At 29.6% G+C, this 21,096-nt stretch overlaps 1 protein-coding gene across 4 annotated transcripts in view; it reads right to left on the reverse strand.

Moving 5' to 3' along the window:
• Window positions 1-224: 224 nt before the first annotated feature.
• LOC111679980 overlaps window positions 225-21,096 on the reverse strand; it is a 65,074-nt gene continuing 44,202 nt past the window's right edge. Inside the window, exon 3 of one of the 4 annotated variants that reach the window (XM_046954931.1) lies at window positions 225-437. In XM_046954931.1, the coding sequence (XP_046810887.1) occupies window positions 258-437 (180 nt within the window). In that variant the 3' untranslated portion in view covers window positions 225-257. The remainder of the gene's footprint in view (window positions 438-21,096) is intronic. The other 3 variants (XM_046954929.1, XM_046954928.1, XM_046954930.1) reach the window with 3 other exon arrangements.

Here is a 21,096-nt window from a genome sequence, read left to right on the forward strand (position 1 = left end):
TAAAATGATTGTAAAACTTTTTCTTGGACCACCAATGTTAAATGGTATAGTATTTCGTCAAATTTGATTTAAATATTTTTACATCGAAATTGGTAAAAATATTTCTTTATTTCTTCCACATACATAGCTAAAGAATGAATTTTTATATACATACAACATTATTACAGTGTTGTGATCACTGATTCTAAAAAATTGTAATATTACAAAAATTGGAAACTTTTGTTATTTTAAACATAGCCTACGTATACATATAACGGTTAGTTTATTTTTATAGTTGACCTTACCCGCATCCAGTCAGCTGATTCTATAGAGTGCAATAAAAGCTTCTGAGACAATGTCAATAAATGAACTTTTAATAAATAACATTCGATACAATAACTGCTTAAAATGATTATCTCAATAAAATTTTGCACCGACAATGTTATCAAGAGAGCTACCTAAAAATGAAAAAAATAAAAATAAGTTTTATAAAAGTTAAACGTGTAAATACTTGTACTTAAAACAGTAGATAAAAAAAGTATAGTCGGGTTTAGGCCGACAATATAATACAAACCTGTTACAAAAGTAGAATGTGATTTAGTTTTCATAATAAAGCATTTAAGTTGAATTGCACCTCAGATATATAGTATATTTAATATAATTATGAACTAAATTATGGAGGGTTCAGTTATATGGGGGCTAGATAAAATAATGAAACGATGTTAATCATTGTCCATTACAAGGTTAACATGGACGGACGGAAATAGCAAAATCGGTAAATTATTCTAAGCTGATTGGTATACTTTAAGATGGGTATAGGACCAATATTATTGTGCGTTATAAACATCAGCACAAATCCTATATACCCTCCCCATATAAATGGTTAGGGTCCCCACAGAAAATTTTTAGAGTACTCGGAATTGTAACCAATGTTGTGTGCTTTATTTTGCGTTACATACAATTTGATTTACTTGTTTTAATTTTTAATGAAATTTGTTTTCATTATATCTTAATATACATGTAATTAACATTGTATATCGCCATATGATATCCAAAAAGTCCTAAAAAAATTCTAAAGCTGTTAAAATAATCTCAAAATTGCAAGGATTCGCTAAAAGTGTAATTTTTGTTTTATTTAATGCCAACTTACAATATTTTACAATTTCGAAGTTAAAGATTCAAAAGAATTTTAAAATTTTCATGAGTTTTAAGGTAATTTTAGAATATAATATTTTAGAATATCGTTGATAGGGACGTTGATTTTAATTGTAGTAGTCTAAAATTTAGCAGGAATATATATTTTGATAAGGTGCATCATAATCAATCAAAAAGTCAATTTTGACTTTTTCGTAATTTACGGCAGAATTTAAATATAATAATTTAATTAACAAAAAATGTTTCATTTATTGAAAAATATTTTTCAGCATAATTTTTTAAAGGTTAAGATGAATTTTAAGCAAAATTTATGGCTTAAAATCATGTTCCAGCCATAATTGGAATTGCATTATGCCTCTGAATGCATTTGTAGATATGTCCAAGTATGTACAAATGTGGGTAGAATTTAAAATATGTATTTATGCTTATATAATTCTTAATACACATGTATGTAAAATAAAAAGTTGTTGTAGATACTTTTTGATACACTTTTGTTCTAGCTAAAAAGATGATGTAAAAACAATTTTACTTACTAGGTATATCGAAAAGAATGAAGGAATAGATACTTTTCCACAAACAAGTATATATTAAAAAAGTCTAATCTACACACAATATCACACACCAAGTATATCAGTTACCCCCCGTAAATATTAATTAATTTAAGCTACGTTCACAATTCTGTCAAATAAATTTACCTAAGAATTTTGTGTTATTTTAGTATTAAATCGACGATATTTCCGCGACAAGACCCCCGTTGCACAGTGGGGCAAGAAGGAAATTTTTGGAAATTAAATCAGGCATTTCTGGCTGGTCTGATAGACATAAAATTTGACATGGGCGTAACAAAGGAGTATTCGAGTTTAATGGGGGCTCAAAGCAGGGTACCTTCGACATGTATAATTTTTAAACGCGTGCATTACACCTCTCATTTTAATAAAATATACAAAAATTCGTTTATTTAAGAAACTAAAAAAACTAGCTTATTCAAATTTGCACGAAGAACTTTAGTATTTATCTGAGCATTTTAAGATTCATTTTAATTTTACCTAGGGGAGCTTGAAGCCCCCACATGAATTAAATACAAAAATGTTTATATCTTAGAAACTCTGGTAAACTATTGTAGTTAGATTTTTTAACTGAAGATATATTTCTATGTACGTTTTTATACCCTACACCACTTTAGTGGGGAGGGTATATTGGGTTTGTGCTGATGTTTGTAACATACAAAAATATTCGTCCAATACCCACCTTAAAGAATACCAATCGGCTTAGAATCATTTTCTGAGTCGATTAAGCTATGTCCGTCCGTCCGTCCGTCCGTCTGGCTGTCCATGTAAACCTTGTGCGGAAGGTACAGGCCGGAATTTTTAAGAAAATTGGATGAAATTTGGCACACACGCTTCTTTTGGACTAAGGACGAAAATGGTTAAAATCGGTCCATTATTTGGACTATCCCCATACAACCGTACCCCCCAAATATGACCTTTTTGGCTTAAAATTAATTTATATGATCTATTATGTTAACAAAAGTCGACAAAACTTAGTTTTATAGAACTCTAAATGACACTACCGATTTCTCTAATGATCGGATGTCATTTGACCCTATCCCCCATACAAACTCCCTTCAGAAAATGATTTAAAAGTCAAAATTTACTTACAAACACATCCCCATTTTTGACATACATATGTCCGACTATACATTCATCCTTGTTTAATATGAAGTGTTTTATATATAAATGTAAATTACATGCGAAATGTACTTCTGACATATTAAATAAATTGTCATAGTTTAAAAAATTGGTAAGTTATTCATTAAATCTCAACAAAAATATATATACATTTATTGTCGTAGTCTATTTGTTTATTCCATGTAGACGTGGATTTTCTTCAATTATATCAAAAAGCAAAGTGTTTTCATGACAATATCAAAACTTTCTGCTTAAAAAATTACTCTGTTTTCAGATCGCATAAAGGACCAATCTTGCAAACATTTATTACTAAATATGAAACAAAATGAACAACATAAGTGAGAGTAAGTTTTTAAATATTTTATCCAACAATATCTTTAAACATAATTTTACTACTATTTGTTTTGGTATTTTTTGCATAGTCTTTTGGTGCCATCAACAAAAGCGTAATGTATCTAATGGGAAAAAATATACACTACATTTACCATACGAGAATCACATCAAAGCTTTTTATTGATGAAAAATTGATGAAAAAATATCAAACAAGCCTAAAAATTTAGCCAATATTCAATATTAGAACCAAAAGAAATCAAGGGTGTGAAGTTAAATTCGTCGGCCAAATACGTCCACACAACACATTTGTCAAATACGTTCCACATACTGTAAAATTCGTTTTTAAATTAATTTAATTAACTTTTTAATAAAACAAACTCCAAATAAAATGTTTTTTTTTGAAAAAAAGTAAAAATATTTTAAAACATATTCCGAAAATAAATATGTAAAATAAAAATTAATTGAAATAATTGTATACTTAGGTACTCATCAAAAATGGTGGTTAAATATAAATTTTCAAATGAAAAAAATCGACACTTTGAGAAGACCTAAATTGGGGTACAGGCATAGTTGAAGTAGCCCAGGACTAGTTCTTTCCAAAAATATATAGTTTATATGCAATTCCAGCTCTGGATAATTTTTACGAATTTTTGAAAAAAACATAAAATTTTACAAAAAATCAGGAATTTTCAAGTGGCTCCAACGGTGTTTGGAGAAGACATGAATCGGGGTAGCGGCAGAGTGGAAGTAGCCCAAGACTAGTTCTTTCCAAAAATATATAGTTTATATGCAAATCCAGCTCTGGATAATTTTTACCATTTTTTGAAAAACATAAAATTTTGCAAAAAAATAGGAATTTTAAGTGGCTCCAACGGGTATTTAGAGAAGACATGAATCGGGGTACCGGAAGAGTAGGTCTTTCCAAAAATATATAGTTTATATGCAATTCCAGCTCTGGATAAATTTTACGAATTTTTGAAAAAGCATAAAATTTTACCAAAAAATCAGAAATTTTCAAGTGGCTCCAGCGAGTATTTGGAGAAGAAATAAATCGGGGTGCCAGTAGAGCGAAAGTAAAACAGGACCTGTTCTTTCCAAAAATATATAGCTTAAATGAAATTCCAGGTCTGGGTAAATTTTACGTTTTTTTTAATTAAGTTTTACAAAAATTGGAGTAATTTAAATATGTGCATAGCTAAATTCTTTTCTTGTGAAAGATTTACAATTCCAGGCAGTAAAAAACTGTAAAAACCTTACATTTACTAATACAAAAAATGTAATTTAAAAAACTATACAATGGTCATTTGGAGTGTGCTTGGATTGCCGAAAAATGTCAAATTTCCTCAACAAATTGCTTTTTCGGCTTTTTTAGATTTATTGTGAAATATTTAGTTTTTTAATACATTTTCCAATATTCACAACAAATTTTACTTTTGCTACTTTTTCTAGAGCATTTGTGAAACCTTTAAATTTTAAAAATGTTTTTATTTTTAGGAAATTCAACTGACTTTCTAGATAAAGTCTCTAAGATAATTAAAAATCAAAGATTTCACAAATTTTTAGAATTAATTTAGAGTTTTTGAGATTCATTTTCCAATTATCACAACAAATTGCAAAATATTACCTGTGAATGGTTATCGTGAAAGTTCAGTGCACTCTAACGTTCAAGTAGAGTCGAAGCGACTCCGTTTTAACTTTATTATTACCTGCAAAATTATGTCCTTCAAGAATTTATATAAATCTTATATAAAAAACGCGATCCTAACAACAAATTTACAAAAAAGACCCAAAACGAATTGACACAGATGCAAAAAATTTTAATTTGTTAAAATTTACACAATATTTTGCTACCTGTATCACTCTCATCATAAATTCCAAAAAATTATGAATTATGATATAAATTAATTCACCGTATTTATTATTGGTTTAATCAATTTAATTTTTTTGTTTGATTGTCGATATATGAACAATTATCAAATTTTTTTAATTGTCTTTTTTCCACCCCTTGGATCCGTGCCTGAAATAAAATGTAGCTAGAGTCGCTCTATAAATATTTAATTCCTTGAAACTATAATTTTTTAATTGCATTCCCATATAAATCATGCTCGCAGAATTCAGATATTAATAGTTTTTTTCTTAAATTTTACTATAGACAACAAGTTAAAACATTACTGAAATGAAAATTTTTTTTATTTTTTTAAATAAATCTTATGCGCTAAATTTGAATTATTTTTACAATTATGTGCAATTTTTTTCAAATATTACACATATACATAAATACTACAATTTTACGGATTTTTTTAAATAATTAAGTGAAACCCGCTATAACTTTTGCTCCCCTCGATCAAAATGATTAACGATATCGGATTCATCACGTATTAAGGTCTGTTTATATTCATACAAAATATTTTGAATGTGCCATCAAAAGAAATTTTCTATTTTTTTATCTCTAAAATTAAAAATGTTTGCCAATTGCTCATATATGGCCTCATAATAGTTAGGAAAACGAATTTCTTCTCCTAGGTAACTTCTAAGTCATACATATTGACATCGGTTGACAGATTCGTCCTATTTGTCACTTAAACAGAAATATATATACTAACAATTTTATGGTAGTAAACGGGTAAAGGAGTGAACACTTTAAAATCAAATGCTAGTCAAATGTTCTACTCACTGCTCCTGTGCTTAAATTTTCTTTTGTTCTTCAAATAATGGTTTTACCATTCACCTTCAAATTTATTTTGTTACCTTATTTGTAAAACACAATTGTTTCACGCAATCGGTTAAAATATGAAAACTAAGTAAAAATCTAAAATAAAGTACATACTTCTATACTAGATTATCAGAAAGTCACTACTAAAGTACCTCAAAGTAATGTAGACGATAAGTACTAGTCACTGAAAAGTAACTGGTTATATAAGTACAACCCTTTAACTAGTTTTTAAAGGGTATCTCCAAATACCCGTTGGATCGATTTGAAAATTTCTGAATTTTTTTTGCAAAATTTTGTGTTTTTTCAAAAATCCGTAAAAATTATCCAGAGCTGGAATTGCATATAAACTATTTGTTTTTGGAAAGAACTAGTCCTTGGCTACTTCCACTCTTCCGGTACCCCGATTCATGTATTCTCCAAATACCCGTTGGAGACACTTAAAAATTTCTGAGTTTTTGGCAAAATTTTTTGTTTTTTCAAAAAATCTTAAAAATTATCCAGAGCTGGAATTGCATATAAACTATATTTTTTTGGAAAGAACTAGTCCTGGGCTACTTCCACTCTTCCGGTACCCCGATTCATGTCTTCTCCAAATACCCGTTGGAGACACTTGAAAATTTCTGATTTATTGGCAAAATTTTATGTTTTTTTAAAAATTCGTAAAAATTATTCAGAGCTGGAATTGCATATAAACTGTATATTTTTGGAAAGACCTAGTCCTGGGCTACTTCCACTCTTCCGGTACCCCGATTCATGTCTTCTTCAAATACCCGTTGGAGCCACTTAAAAATTTCTGAGTTTTTGGCAAAATTTTGTGTTTTTTCAAAAAATCGTAAAAATTATCCAGAGCTGGAATTGCATATAAACTATATATATTTGGAAAGAACTAGTCTTGGGCTAATTCCACTCTGTCGGTACCCTGATTCATGTCTTCTGCAAACACCCGTTGGAGCCACTTGAAAATTCCTGATTTTTTGTAAAATTTTATGTTTTTTCAAAATTTTTTTACTTATTTTATTTTCAATAACATTTTCTATTAATATTAATGACAACTTTACTTTTACTTTACAACTTTTAAACAGTATAGAAAAATTACAAATATTTAAAGAAATTGTTAAAAAATACTTTTTATAATTTATGTAAACATTGTCTCAGATAGTGAAAGAAAATTTTCACTGGGATTTAGTATTAACTAAAATAGGGAGTAAAAGTGAAGAAAAATTCTTCATTATGAATAAAAATATTATTAATTAGAACTAAATTCATTAGTTAAATTGAAGAAATTTCTTGATATTTACCACCCCTAAACAACGATAGGATATAGTAAATATGAAGAAATTTCTTTATATTAACTATATGTAAATTTTTTGTTTGGTCATTTTCATATATCTAGAAGATAGAAGATTCAAATAAAGCATTTATTCGTCGTTCGTTTGAATAATCAAAAAATTTTTGATATATAATCGACTATTCGAGTGAAAAAAAAAAAATTGTAAATTTATAAATTTCTTTTCGCTATTCTGGGTTCTGGTGAAAATTCTGTTCAGGAGAAGGTAGTCTGGTAGACCGGAGGTGGTGTGCGCTCCTTAATCAATGCGTAGAACAGGTCCGATAGAGGCCTAGGTATATTTCTTCGAATTTGATGTATATATGTACAATATACATACTCCTTTCAAACTAACATATATATACACATTACCTTTACTTTAATTACCTGCAAAAAATAACATAAAATACTTCATGAGAATGATTTCAGAATTGATTCCTATGACAATCCTATGTCAAGAACCAGTTGTACTAAATGCTGTTGGCTTTTATTCTCCTTTTTAAAATGCAAAAAATAAAAAAACTTTGTTTACTTATAACGTAATAAACCAACTATATAAATATACCAACCATCCAGAAAGAAAGGAAGTAAATATTGGTCCTGAATAAATTTTAAGGCGATCAAGCTATGTCCGTCATTCTGTCTATTGAAAACACGATAGAGTCGAAACAAAACATGATAGAAAGCTGAAATTTGCCAAACTGTTTTAAGTTGGCCTAGTTTGTTTGTTGTGGGCAATGGGCAATATCGGCCGAAATGTTTTTGTCAATTGACCCTACCCTAATTGACAAAAACATTGACTCTACTCCCCACATTAAGCCCTCTTAGAAAATTACTTCAAAGCTCATAATTTGCTATAAAACCGCAATATAGCAACAAACTTCAACATAATCATGTTTAAAAGAACTAAAATCTCTATGTAAAATTTTAGGAGAATCGGTCTATAATTAGTTTACCCCCATCATAACTGTCTTTATAATCCCATATGTTCTGTAAACCGAATGCGAGTAAATTTCTAGTTTAAAAACTAAGGGCGTGTTTCTTACTACTCAGTTAAACTTGGTTTAACTAGGTGCTAGATTAAACCCGGAACAAATTTAGGCGGACTTCAACCGATGATTGCGTTTTTCAGTTATGGATCTAGGATCAGTTAACTTAGATAGTATTGCCAACTTTTTAGTTAAAAACATAAACAATAAACAGCTGTTTTGTGCAAATATAAATTTTGTAAAGTGCAAAATTTTAGAAAAAATAGAATTAAATGTTTAAAACTGTAATAGTATCGATAAAAGAAATCAGAAAATTACTATTTACTTAAAATATTAAGTTTTCCTTCTTCCGAATTCATTATTATATTGTTTTTGTTGATTGTGTGTTTTCACTTATAATTGGCCATTTACACTTATTTAAACTGAGATAATAAGTAACTTTACTGATTACTAAAAAACACGAAACATATATTAAACAAGGTTTAACGAAAGAATAAAGATTATCTTTATCAGAAAAACCGCCCTAAATCATATCATTTTACTCGTTTTAAAATCTTATATACCCTTCACCATAGTGTATTTTAAACATATTAGCTTTATAAATTTTAAATTTTTTCCGTCTACATTATTACTAAACCAAAAGAAAAACAAAATGAACAACAACAACGCTAAACGAAATAAAAAACAAAATTCACAAGGCATCTAAAACAACAGACATCTATACACACAAAATGAAAAACACAGAAAAACAAAACAAAAAGAAAATACACAACTCAATGACGCCAACAGCATCCAAACATAAAAAAATGCGCAGCTGAATTAAACCAAATACATCTACACACGCACATGTACATCTTTATCCAATTCACAGTGTTGTTGTTGCTTTAGCATGAAAAAAATGTGGCTTTTTTGATGAAATTTTCAGAGGTTGTCTCGGATTTTTGCTCATATCTCCGTTATTTATAGACCGATTTTGCTGATTTTAAATAGCGATCTTCTCGAAAGCCTGTCTAACTGAATTATTGAAGATTCAGATCTCGCCGATATCTGATGACCTTTAAAAACTGATTTCAACTATCTATAAGGATCCAGAATATATATACTTTATAGGGTCGGAAATTTATATTATAGAAATTACAAACGGAATGACAAACTTATATATACGCTTCTCACGAAGGTGAAGGGTATAAAAATCATGACAAAATCATGATAAAGTTCACTGGTTATTAACCTGTAAGCAGTGTGAACATTTTAGCATTTTTGCAGCTAGATTTGACATTTTTATACAATAAATCACTTTAGTGAGGAGGGTATATTGGGTTTGTGCTGATGTTTGTAAAGATGTTTGTATTGGTCCTATACCCCCCTCCGGGGGCATGTTACCTTGGCGAGACCTCCGCCTTGGTGTTATTGCAATCCCGGGGTATAAAGAGGTGCCCAATGCCTCCAGTCTGACCGGGACTGAAAAATTGGCTGTTTCAGTCTACTGTTTGGCTTAGTCCTTGCATGGATTGGCAGAGGTCAGACCAGAGCACCGCATAATCTGGTACTACGGGTGGCCAGTTGCCCGCAGGACTATGTCCTGGCTGGTCAGTTGGTTGAGGTTCCTTCGGGATCCACGTAGTGGCTGTGGTTTAAACCCAAATTCGCGGGAAGAGTAAGTGGTGGTTAAAAGAGTGATGCATGATATTAATCAATATTTCGGGATAAGTTCGGCGCTGTTGCCGAAAATCAACAGATACCCCACAGAGGAGTGACTTTTTTTTTGTTTTTTATTATTAAATGTTTATTCAAAATTTCATATATACATAGGTAATTATCAATAATAAACAAATGTAAAATACAATACTCCAAAAGTATATTATGTATTTTGATTTTACGGCATCATGAGTCGCCAGGAATGGATAAACCATATCTGTACATTAGTATGACATATCGTATTGGATATGACATCGATGTTGTGGTTCCATAGGCCCTGGTGTTGAGATTTAGATTTTCCTTTTCATAATCTACCCCGCAAAGCTGTTCAGCTTGTCTGCAGGACTTTGGATTACAAAAGCTGTTATGTTGGATATTGTTAGTTATTTATTTATTTTTATTTATTTGACTTGTTTTGTAGTTCATGTTCAATTTCATTGCAAACTTATGAGATAGTTTTTTATAAGTTTATTTCTTTTGTGAATATTTGTTATACTTAATATTTGGGTTGGTAATTTGTTACAGATTGTGGGTAGTGATACTTTCAGTGTATTTCTACCGCATTCATTCTGGAAACGTTCAATTTTGTATTTTCCCTGGGATCTCTGTCTTGTGTTATGCGAATGATCGATAGCTTGAATAAGCGTTGTATTATTATGAAATTCTTTAAGTATTGTTTTATAATATATATTTTTAACGATTAAGATATTTAACGACTTGGCAATGCCATCAGAGTTTTCATTGGTGCGATTTGTTGTTTCATTATTGATGTCATTTATACGGTATTGATGTTTTTTTCATAGTATTTTAAGTATGCGTTCCTGAGTTTTTTGTAATGTACTTTTGTATTTCACGTTTCCCCAAGCCGATATCCCATGTCTTATATATGATTCGACTAAAGAGAAATATGCTTGACGCAGTACATTATAGGTAGCACAATTACTTAAATGATATAGAATATATGACGTTTTTCGAAGTTTTTATACCCTTCACCTTCGTGAGAAGGGTATATATAAGTTTGTCATTCCGTTTGTAATTTCTATAATATAATTTTCCGACCCTTTAAAGTATATATATTCTGGATCCTTATAGGTAGCGGAGATGATTAAGCCATGTCCATCTGTCTGTCTGTCTGTATGTTTGTTGAAATCAGTTTTTAGAAGACCCCAGATATCTGCAAGATCCGAATCTTCCATAATTCTATCAGACGTACGACCGGCAAGAACGCTATTTAAAATCAGCAAAATCGGTCCATAAATAACGGAGATATGAGCAACAAACCGAGACAACCTCTGAAAATTTCATATAAAATTTAGATTTTTTATTCATGCTCAGACAGAAACTGCAAAAAACAAAAACAAAATACATATCAATACGGTAAATATTGTTATTGTAATTTGTTTATAAAAGCAAAGCAGAGCAAGAGCAGCAGAGCAAGAGTAGCAGAGCGAGAGCAGCACTAATGTTTTGTTATTGGCTAGAAATATGAAATTAAGTATGTAGAGCCTGGATTAAGTGAGAACCTATAAAAGGGGACTTTCTGGTACTTTTTCGTTCTTCAAAAGGTATTTTTTGAAATTTCTATAATATTGAACCTAGAAACATGAAATTAAGTATGCATGGCCCGGATTAAGTGAGGACAAAAACAAGGGGAGTTTTTCGTACTTTTTCGTTTTTCAAAAGGTACTTTTTGCAATTTCTACAATATTGAACCTAGAAACATGTAATTAAGTATGTATGGCCCGGATAAAGTGAGGACCCATACAAGGGGACTTTTTGGTACTTTTTCGTTTTTCAAAAGGTACTTTTTGCAATTTCTACAATATTGAACCTAGAAACATGTAATTAAGTATGTATGGCCCGGATTAAGTGAGGACCCATACAAGGGGACTTTTTGGTACTTTTTCGTTTTTCAAAAGGTACTTTTTGCAATTTCTACGATATTAAACCTAGAAACATGTAATTAAGTAAGTATGGCCAGGATTAAGTGAGGACCCATGAAAGGGTACTTTTTGGTACTTTTTCATTCTTCAAAAGGTACTTTTTGAAATTTCTATAATATTGAACCTAGAAACATGTTATTAAGTTCGTATATCCCGGATTAAGTGAGAACCAGTAAAAGGGGACTTCTTGGTACTTTTTCGTTCTTCAAAAGGTACTTTTTACAATTTCTACAATATTGAACCTAGGAACATGTAATTAAGTTTGTATGGCCCGGATTAACTGAGGACCCATAGATGGGGACTTTTTGGTACTTTTTCGTTCTTCAAAAGGTACAAAAGGCTTTAAACACATCATGGTGAAGGGTATATAAGATTCGGCACAGCCGAATATAGAACTCTTACTTGTTTTATAGTTAATTTTTGATAATATCTCTTTTTATAGAAAATTTTCGACAATTTCTCTTTTTATAGAAATTTTTTGATGAATTTTCTTTTTATAGAGAATTTTTGATAAATTCTCTTCTACAGAAATTCTCTTATTACAGAGAATTTTAATAACATTTTTATAAAGAAATTTCGATAAAATTTTCGATAACATATCTTTTGATAGAGAATTTTCGGTAAATTCTCTTCTTATAGATAATATTCAATAAATTCTTCTTTCTTTAGAAAATTTTTTATCTTTTTATTGAATAGAGTTTTCAATGAATTCTTTTATTATGGAAAATATAAATTCTTTATTAGATTTTTGGTAAATTCTTATTTTATAAAGCATTTTTGATAACATTTCTTTTCATAGAAAATATTCTATAAATTTTCTTTTTCGATAAATTCTTTTTATAAACAGTTTTGGATAAATTCTGTCTTTGTAGAGAATTTTCGACAACATCTCTTCCGATAGATAATTTTCGATTAATTCTTTATTTTATGGAGCATTTTCAATAAATTCCCTTTTTTGTAGAGAATTTGCGATAAGTTCTCTTTTGATAGAGATTTTTCGATGAAATCGAAATTTTATAGAGAGTTTTCTTTTTATAGAGAATTTTTGATAAATTCTCTTTTTATAGAAAATTTTCGATAAATTCTCTTTTTATAGAGAATTTTTGATAAATTGTCTTTTTATAGAGAAATTTCGATGAAATCTTTATTTTATAGAGAGTTTTCGATAAACTCTCTTTTTATAGAGAATTTTCGACAAATTCTTATAGAGAATTTTCGATAAACACTCTTTTTATAGAGAATTTTCGATAAATTCTCTTTTTATAGAGAATTTTCGATAAATTCTCTTTTTTATATTGAATTTTCGACTAATTTTCTTTTTATAGAGAATTTTTGACAAATTCTCTTTTTATAGAGAATTTTCGACAAATTCTCTTTTTATAGAGAATTTTCGACAAATTCTCTTTTTATAGAGAATTTTCGATAAATTCTCTTTTTATAGAGAATTTTCGATAAATTCTCTTTTTATAGAGAATTTTTGATAAATTCTCTTTTTATAGAGAATTTTCGATAAATTCTCTTTTTATAGAAAATTTTCGATAAATTCTCTTTTTATAGAGAATTTTCGATAAATTCTCTTTTTATAGAGAATTTTCGATAAACACTCTTTTTATAGAGAATTTTCGATAAATTCTCTTTTTATAGAGAATTTCGATAAATTCACTTTTTATAGAGAATTTTCGATAAATTCTCTTTTTATATTGAGAACTTTCGAAAAATTACCTTTTATATAGAATTTTCGATAAATTGTTTTTTAATAAAGAATTTTCGATAAACTCTCTTTTAATAAAGAATTTTCGTCAAATTCTCTTTTTATAGATAATGTTTTCTTAATTTTTTTTTACAGATTTTTCTATAAATTCTTTTTTTTTAAGAAAATTTCGATAAATTCTCTTCCTATCTAATATATTCTATTTGATTAAGATTTTTTTAGATGAGATTTTTTCCTATTGGGTTTAAAATTTTTCTATTTGTTTAACTTCTAATATTATTTTAAATTAGTTCTTCAAAAAAAGAAAAAAATGAAAGTTGTAAAATTTTGTCAACTGCCACTTGTAGTATGCAGTAGTTTTGTCTTGTTCTACTTCTTGTTTAACAAAATTTCTTTATGTTTGTGTGTGAATCTATGTCATCTTTGTGTTTGTGTGTGCATTTATGTTAATGTGTCATTTTATTGCCACTATTTTGGTTGCAAACTTGCAACATGTTCATATTAAGACTTGATGTTGAATTGTGTTTAATTTTTATATGTTCTATTTTATGTTTTCAAAAATTTCAAAATTATTTTCAGTTTTTTCATATGTGTGTGTATAGCACGTACTAACACACCTACATACATATGTATGTATATGAATGTACAATTTCAAAGTAGGGAGTTTCTGTATGAATTTGTTCAAATTATGTTTGTGTTTTAAAAGAGAAAAGAGAAGGGGGAGGAGTAGAAGGAGGACGTTAAAGGAAATAAATTTCACATGAGATAAACTTTTGTGTCTGTTTGTACAACATACAAATTTAATACATTTTAATATTTAAATTGCTTTTCCATCTGTTTATTTTGTTAAATTTTTCAAAAGTCATTTATAAATACTCTCTAAAAATACTCATACATTTATTTACACATAACTTAATTCATACATATATTAGGCTGACTCACGAAAATACTTCATATTTTATCATATGAAATTAAACGAAATACATATTTTGAGATCATTTTCTACGTTCCTTAGAAAAGGTGCCATGCTAATGCTCCTGTGTGCATACATATGCTTATAAATGTTTGTGGAAGTTTAGTTGTCATTATGTCTATGTATCCTTCTTGTACATGAGTGTTAGTCCTTGTATACTTAATTTGTTTATTTAAATAAAATACATGATTGTTTTATTTGTTTTTACTGTTATTTGTCAAGTGTTTTTTTCTGTTGTTCAAATTTAAATGTATTAATTATCTCAAATATCCAGTAGAATTTACACCTCTACATCTTTGTTTATTCTAATGTTGAGCAATGTTTTACTGCAATTTTTTCAAACAGATGTAAGAAATTGCTAGTTTTAGAAACATTGTTCAAAGTTTACAAGTCCGTCTTAAGGTTGTAATTCATGTAAATCTTAATATTGCAAATTATGTTTTTTTTTAGAAAAACAACTTTTCTAAATTATCTTAAAAACATTTGTTAGATTTTTAAGTTTTAGAAGATTTTTGTTAAAGTTAAGCAACTCATATAAACTTTACAAAACTGCTACAAAGGGTGTCAATATAAATTTTTGATTTATAATATTTTTAAATAAAATTTTCAATTAATTTTCTGTTTTTAGGAAATTTTATAAAAATATTTTAATGAGAAATTTTTTTATATATTTTTTAAAATATTTGATAAATATTATTCTTAAATTTTCAATTAATTTTTTTTTTGAAAAGAAATAGTTCATTTCTAGTTCAGTTCTGGTTAAGTTCTAGTTCAGTTCTAGTTCAGTTCTAGTTCAGTTCTAGTTCAGTTCTAGTTCAGTTCTAGTTCAGTTCTAGTTCAGTTCTAGTTCAGTTCTAGTTCAGTTCTAGTTCAGTTCTAGTTCAGTTCTAATTCAGTTCTAGTTCAGTTCTAGTTCAGTTCTAGTTCAGCTCTAGTTCAGCTCTAGTTCAGTTCTAGTTCAGTTCTAGTTCAGTTCTAGTTCAGTTCTAGTTCAGTTCTAGTTCAGTTCTAGTTCAGTTCTAGTTCAGTTCTAGTTCAGTTCTAGTTCAGTTCTAGTTCAGTTCTAGTTCAGTTCTAGTTCAGTTCTAGTTCAGTTCTAGTTCAGTTCTAGTTCAGTTCTAGTTCAGTTCTAGTTCAGTTCTAGTTCAGTTCTAGTTCAGTTCTAGTTCAGTTCTAGTTCAGTTCTAGTTCAGTTCTAGTTCAGTTCTAGTTCAGTTCTAGTTCAGTTCTAGTTCAGTTCTAGTTCAGTTCTAGTTCAGTTCTAGTTCAGTTCTAGTTCAGTTCTATTTCAGTTCTAGGTCAGTTCTAGTTCAGTTCTAGTTCAGTTCTAGTTCAGTTCTAGTTCAGTTCTAGTTCAGTTCTAGTTCAGTTATAGTTCAGTTCTAGTTCAGTTCTAGTTCAGTTCTAGTTCATTTCTAGTTCAGTTCTAGTTCAGTTCTAGTTCAGTTCTAGTTCAGTTCTAGTTCAGTTCTAGTTCAGTTCTAGTTCAGTTCTAGTTCAGTTCTAGTTCAGTTCTAGTTCAGTTCTAGTTCAGCTCTAGTTCAGCTCTAGTTCAGTTCTAGTTCAGTTCTAGTTCAGTTCTAGTTCAGTTCTAGTTCAGTTCTAGTTCAGTTCTAGTTCAGTTCTAGTTCAGTTCTAGTTCAGTTCTAGTTCAGTTCTAGTTCAGTTCTAGTTCAGTTCTAGTTCAGTTCTAGTTCAGTTCTAGTTCAGTTCTAGTTCAGTTCTAGTTCAGTTCTAGTTCAGTTCTAGTTCAGTTCTAGTTCAGTTCTAGTTCAGTTCTAGTTCAGTTCTAGTTCAGTTCTAGTTCAGTTCTAGTTCAGTTCTAGTTCAGTTCTAGTTCAGTTCTAGTTCAGTTCTAGTTCAGTTCTAGTTCAGTTCTAGTTCAGTTCTAGTTCAGTTCTAGTTCAGTTCTAGTTCAGTTCTAGTTCAGTTCTAGTTCAGTTTCTAGTTCAGTTCTAGTTCAGTTCTAGTTCAGTTCTAGTTCAGTTCTAGTTCAGTTCTAGTTCAGTTCTAGTTCAGTTCTAGTTCAGTTCTAGTTCAGTTCTAGTTCAGTTCTAGTTCAGTTCTAGTTCAGTTCTAGTTCAGTTCTAGTTCAGTTCTAGTTCAGTTCTAGTTCAGTTCTAGTTCAGTTCTAGTTCAGTTCTAGTTCAGTTCTAGTTCAGTTCTAGTTCAGTTCTAGTTCAGTTCTAGTTCAGTTCTAGTTCAGTTCTAGTTCAGTTCTAGTTCAGTTCTAGTTCAGTTCTAGTTCAGTTCTAGTTCAGTTCTAGTTCAGTTCTAGTTCAGTTCTAGTTCAGTTCTAGTTCAGTTCTAGTTCAGTTCTAGTTCAGTTCTAGTTCAGTTCTAGTTCAGTTCTAGTTCAGTTCTAGTTCAGTTCTAGTTCAGTTCTAGTTCAGTTCTAGTTCAGTTCTAGTTCAGTTCTAGTTCAGTTCTAGGTCAGTTCTAGTTCAGTTCTAGTTCAGTTCTAGTTCTAGTTCTAGTTCAGTTCTAGTTCAGTTCTAGTTCAGTTCTAGTTCAGTTCTAGTTCAGTTCTAGTTCAGCTCTAGTTCAGCTCTAGTTCAGTTCTAGTTCAGTTCTAGTTCAGTTCTAGTTCAGTTCTAGTTCAGTTCTAGTTCAGTTCTAGTTCAGTTCTAGTTCAGTTCTAGTTCAGTTCTAGTTCAGTTCTAGTTCAGTTCTAGTTCAGTTCTAGTTCAGTTCTAGTTCAGTTCTAGTTCAGTTCTAGTTCAGTTCTAGTTCAGTTCTAGTTCAGTTCTAGTTCAGTTCTAGTTCAGTTCTAGTTCAGTTCTACTTCAGTTCTTGTTCTGTTCTAGTTTTTTTGTATTAAAACCTTATGGACGTACCTAGTCCCCGATTGCTAATACGCTAACTTATTAAGTACTCAAATATTCCCATGGATGTTAAGGTTGTTTGTGCCAGGATACTAGCTCTAATATTTGCACAGCTATAGAACTTTTTTTATATAATATTGTGCTAAGTGACACGCCTCGACTTCTACTTCAACTATTACGAAAATGTGTACATTTTTGTTAATTTGCTTCATTCAAAATTTTAATATTATAACTCTAACAGTTTAAAACAGATATGCTCAAGATTGCCATTTCATAGCACAGGTGATAGGATAAAAAATTCTGCTGACGTTAAGTTGATACACATACACTATAGGTTTAGTTCTTCTTTTTTTATAATGAGCAATATCAGTTGGTTTGAAAAACAAAATTAAATCAGTTGCTGATCGCAACTGAAATGCAACAACAAAATTTTGAGAAAGCCGAATTAATGTAGGAGAACATGGGAGAACAGTTGATAGCTTCTTATATTGGCTTTGATATACGCAGGCTGTCAAAATCCATAATAAATATTTGACAGTAAGCATATACTCTATGGTTTGTAGTCATTTTATTAGTATACTTTTATTTTGAATTGAATTCTGTTCTCTGCTGCTTTACCAACGCAAACAAAACTATGGTAGTCTATGGTAGTATGTGTTTGAGCACCACTGGTTAAAAAGATAAACGCATTTTTGTATTTCATTCATATGACAGGTGCCACGCCCTATATTGTTAGTCCTTTAGTTAGTTTTGTCTTTAATATTTATGTTTATACTAGTGCGTTTTTCTTTTTTCATATATATTAATATAAGATTTTCTTTATGTGGGAGATGTCATGTTAATTTTTTTTTGACAAAAATTCTTATTAGAGTCGAAAAGTCACAATACATGAGTAATTTAAATCTAATTCGTTAACGTATTCTATTGCTTTTCATATTCATGTAAATATTTCTAAACTAATTCTCAAGCTTTGCATAATAATAAAAATCTACATTTAAGTTTTCAAATTTATTTTAGTACTAAAAGGAAGTAAGTACGTAAAAGTACATAAAATTTGATGTACGTACCTTAACTAAATGATGAAAATCATGAGAAAAACTTTTTAATATACGAATATATATATTTTCATTAAGATACCGTACAAACGGATTTCCTTGGCAACCATAAAACATTTTAATTCATTTCTGGCCCATTTTTTTCTTTCCCCTTTTTCAGCTATAAATGATTTTAAATGAGTTTTAGGAAAACTACAAAGGAAAAACGTTTTAAATGAATTTGTTAAATATCATGTTTTTCTCTTTTTTTTTAATTTGAATGCAAAATGTGAAAATTTAATTAGAATTGAATTGAAACATTTAAAGAAACCACCACTAGCTATCACTTTAATATGGAAAATTATTAAGAAAAGCGCATAAAGTTGGAAAACACTCAAAAAAAAAAAAAAACTAAATATTTATTGTAAAAGCGTGTACGAATAAAACATTCAATTCATTGGGTTTGCGTGTGAGAAAAACAAATAAAATTTGTGATTATCTAAAATGTATGTATGAATGAATGAATGGTGAAAATTAATAGTTTCCTTTAGGCAGATATGACCAATAAACATTTTATGGGTGGGCCAAATGACTTTAGAAGTGTCATAAAGTTTAATGGACCATGAAGAAAATATGAATTGATATGGTTTGAGAAATGACAAGAGGTGGATGTTTAGAGAAGAGTTTTTAGGAATAAATGTGATAGTTAGCTGGTGGCTAAATTGATAGGTTTAGTTTTTTGTTACCATTATTTACGTACCATCAAAAAAGTGATGGTTTATAGCTGGTAATATAGAAGTCCTCGAACTGAACCTCAAAAATTCGACTTCACATAACTACTTGTATATCCTTGCATCAGTTAAGCACTTAACTCCCCAGCACATATGAAAGGAAATACTTCCGAAAGAAACACATTTATCACCACTTCAAAAGTAGCACTTAGTGAAAGTTTTAACTTCCTTCCCTAAAATTTTCAAAAAAAAAAACATTAAAATTACTTCCTTAGAATGACTTCAGATATAGTGAATTTCGAATCAAATAAAAAGGACATTGCTCCTATTTTGTTAAAATCATAACTTCTTTAGGTCTTTTTCAGTACTTCCATAGAGTAAATTCTACTTCTTTTTCGCTTCTTTGGAAGTTTTTTTTTTTTGCTGGGTCAAATGTCAACACTGACACAACTTACACAACATCACGTTGAATTGATATGGGTATTAGGACATGAGAATGTGTTGGAAACTGAAATATCTCATGAATGCGCAAACAAAAGGATCGTTTCTTGACATTAATCCTCGTGACCTTATAGATATTGATAGGCGACTGAACATTGAACGAGTTGGTATTTAGATGGTCAAATATCAAACTTTGGCTTACTCTGACAAAAGATAGGACAATGATTCTTCTGTATTTTTGGTTAGAACTCTATTGGGCTTCTTACTGGGCACTTTATGATTGGAAATATGTCGCAATATATGGGCTACCCATGGTATAGCTATTTTAGAAGTTGTTTGGCTGAGGAAGAATAAGAATCGGTACAACAACTTTTATGTGACTACGAAGCGTTACAAGAGCACTACTTAATATTGGTATTCCATACTTCATACAGCTATTTTCCTTTATGTAGACCCATATTGAACCTAGAAACATGTTATTAAGTTCGTATATCCCGGATTAAGTGAGAACCAGTAAAAGGGGACTTCTTGGTACTTTTTCGTTCTTCAAAAGGTACTTTTTACTATTTCTATATATATGATATTTTATTTCTATGTTTGAGCTGGTATGATGGGGAGGTTTTATGTGCATTAACTTGGTTTTGTTAGAATTGATGATAAGTCCACTATCGTGGCACCATTTCGTTGCAATGTCTAATTGTTCTTGCATTGTTTCAGTTGCATTTTTTAAGTGTTTATCCGCAACTACTATAGCTGTATCATCAGCGTATGCAAAAGTTGTGTCTTTTAAGCGTTTCATCATGTCATTAGCATATAATATGTATAATATTGGGCCTAGTTTGGATCCTTGCTGCACACCATAATCACATGATACGTTGTTGCTTAGTTCATTGTTGATTTTTACGCGAAAAGATCTACATTCTAAATAGCTTTTACCCTTTTGAAACCCAAATTGATTCTTGTTAATAATTGTATATTTATCTAAAAAACTTTTAAGTCTTCTGACAACGATTTCTTCGAGAATTGTTGGTAGTATCACTATTGGCCTATAGTTATTGTAATCAATTCTGTTACCAGTTTTATAAATTGGTCTAACGATAGAGGTTTTTAATATAAGTATTAGGTACAATAGCTTGTTCTATACTTGAATTAATTAATTTGGTTATTATTGGGGTTAAATAGTTAGCGTTAATATCTATTGCTCGAATGACATCGGCTCCTGCACCTTTTCTTGAATTTAATGTGTTTAGGATGTTATATATTTCCTCTTCACTGGCATAGTATATAGATTGAGTTTTGCAGCGATGTTTCAATATTATTTGTGGTTTTTATGTCACAGTTGTGTACTATTTTTTGGATATTTGCATTAAAATTTAACGCGAAATTTTTTACTATATCGCCTACATTCTCGTTTTTAAAGTTTTTTGTTATAAAGCTATCAATATTTGTATTATTTTTACCAATTATTTCATTAATAAGTTGCCAGGTTGCGCGTATATCGTTTCTTTTTTCAATAAATTTATTTTTATAATATGTGTTTTTTTCATAAGTTGTTT

Source organism: Lucilia cuprina, chromosome 6, assembly GCF_022045245.1.
Source record: "Lucilia cuprina isolate Lc7/37 chromosome 6, ASM2204524v1, whole genome shotgun sequence".
In the NCBI taxonomy this organism is placed as follows: domain Eukaryota; kingdom Metazoa; phylum Arthropoda; class Insecta; order Diptera; family Calliphoridae; genus Lucilia; species Lucilia cuprina.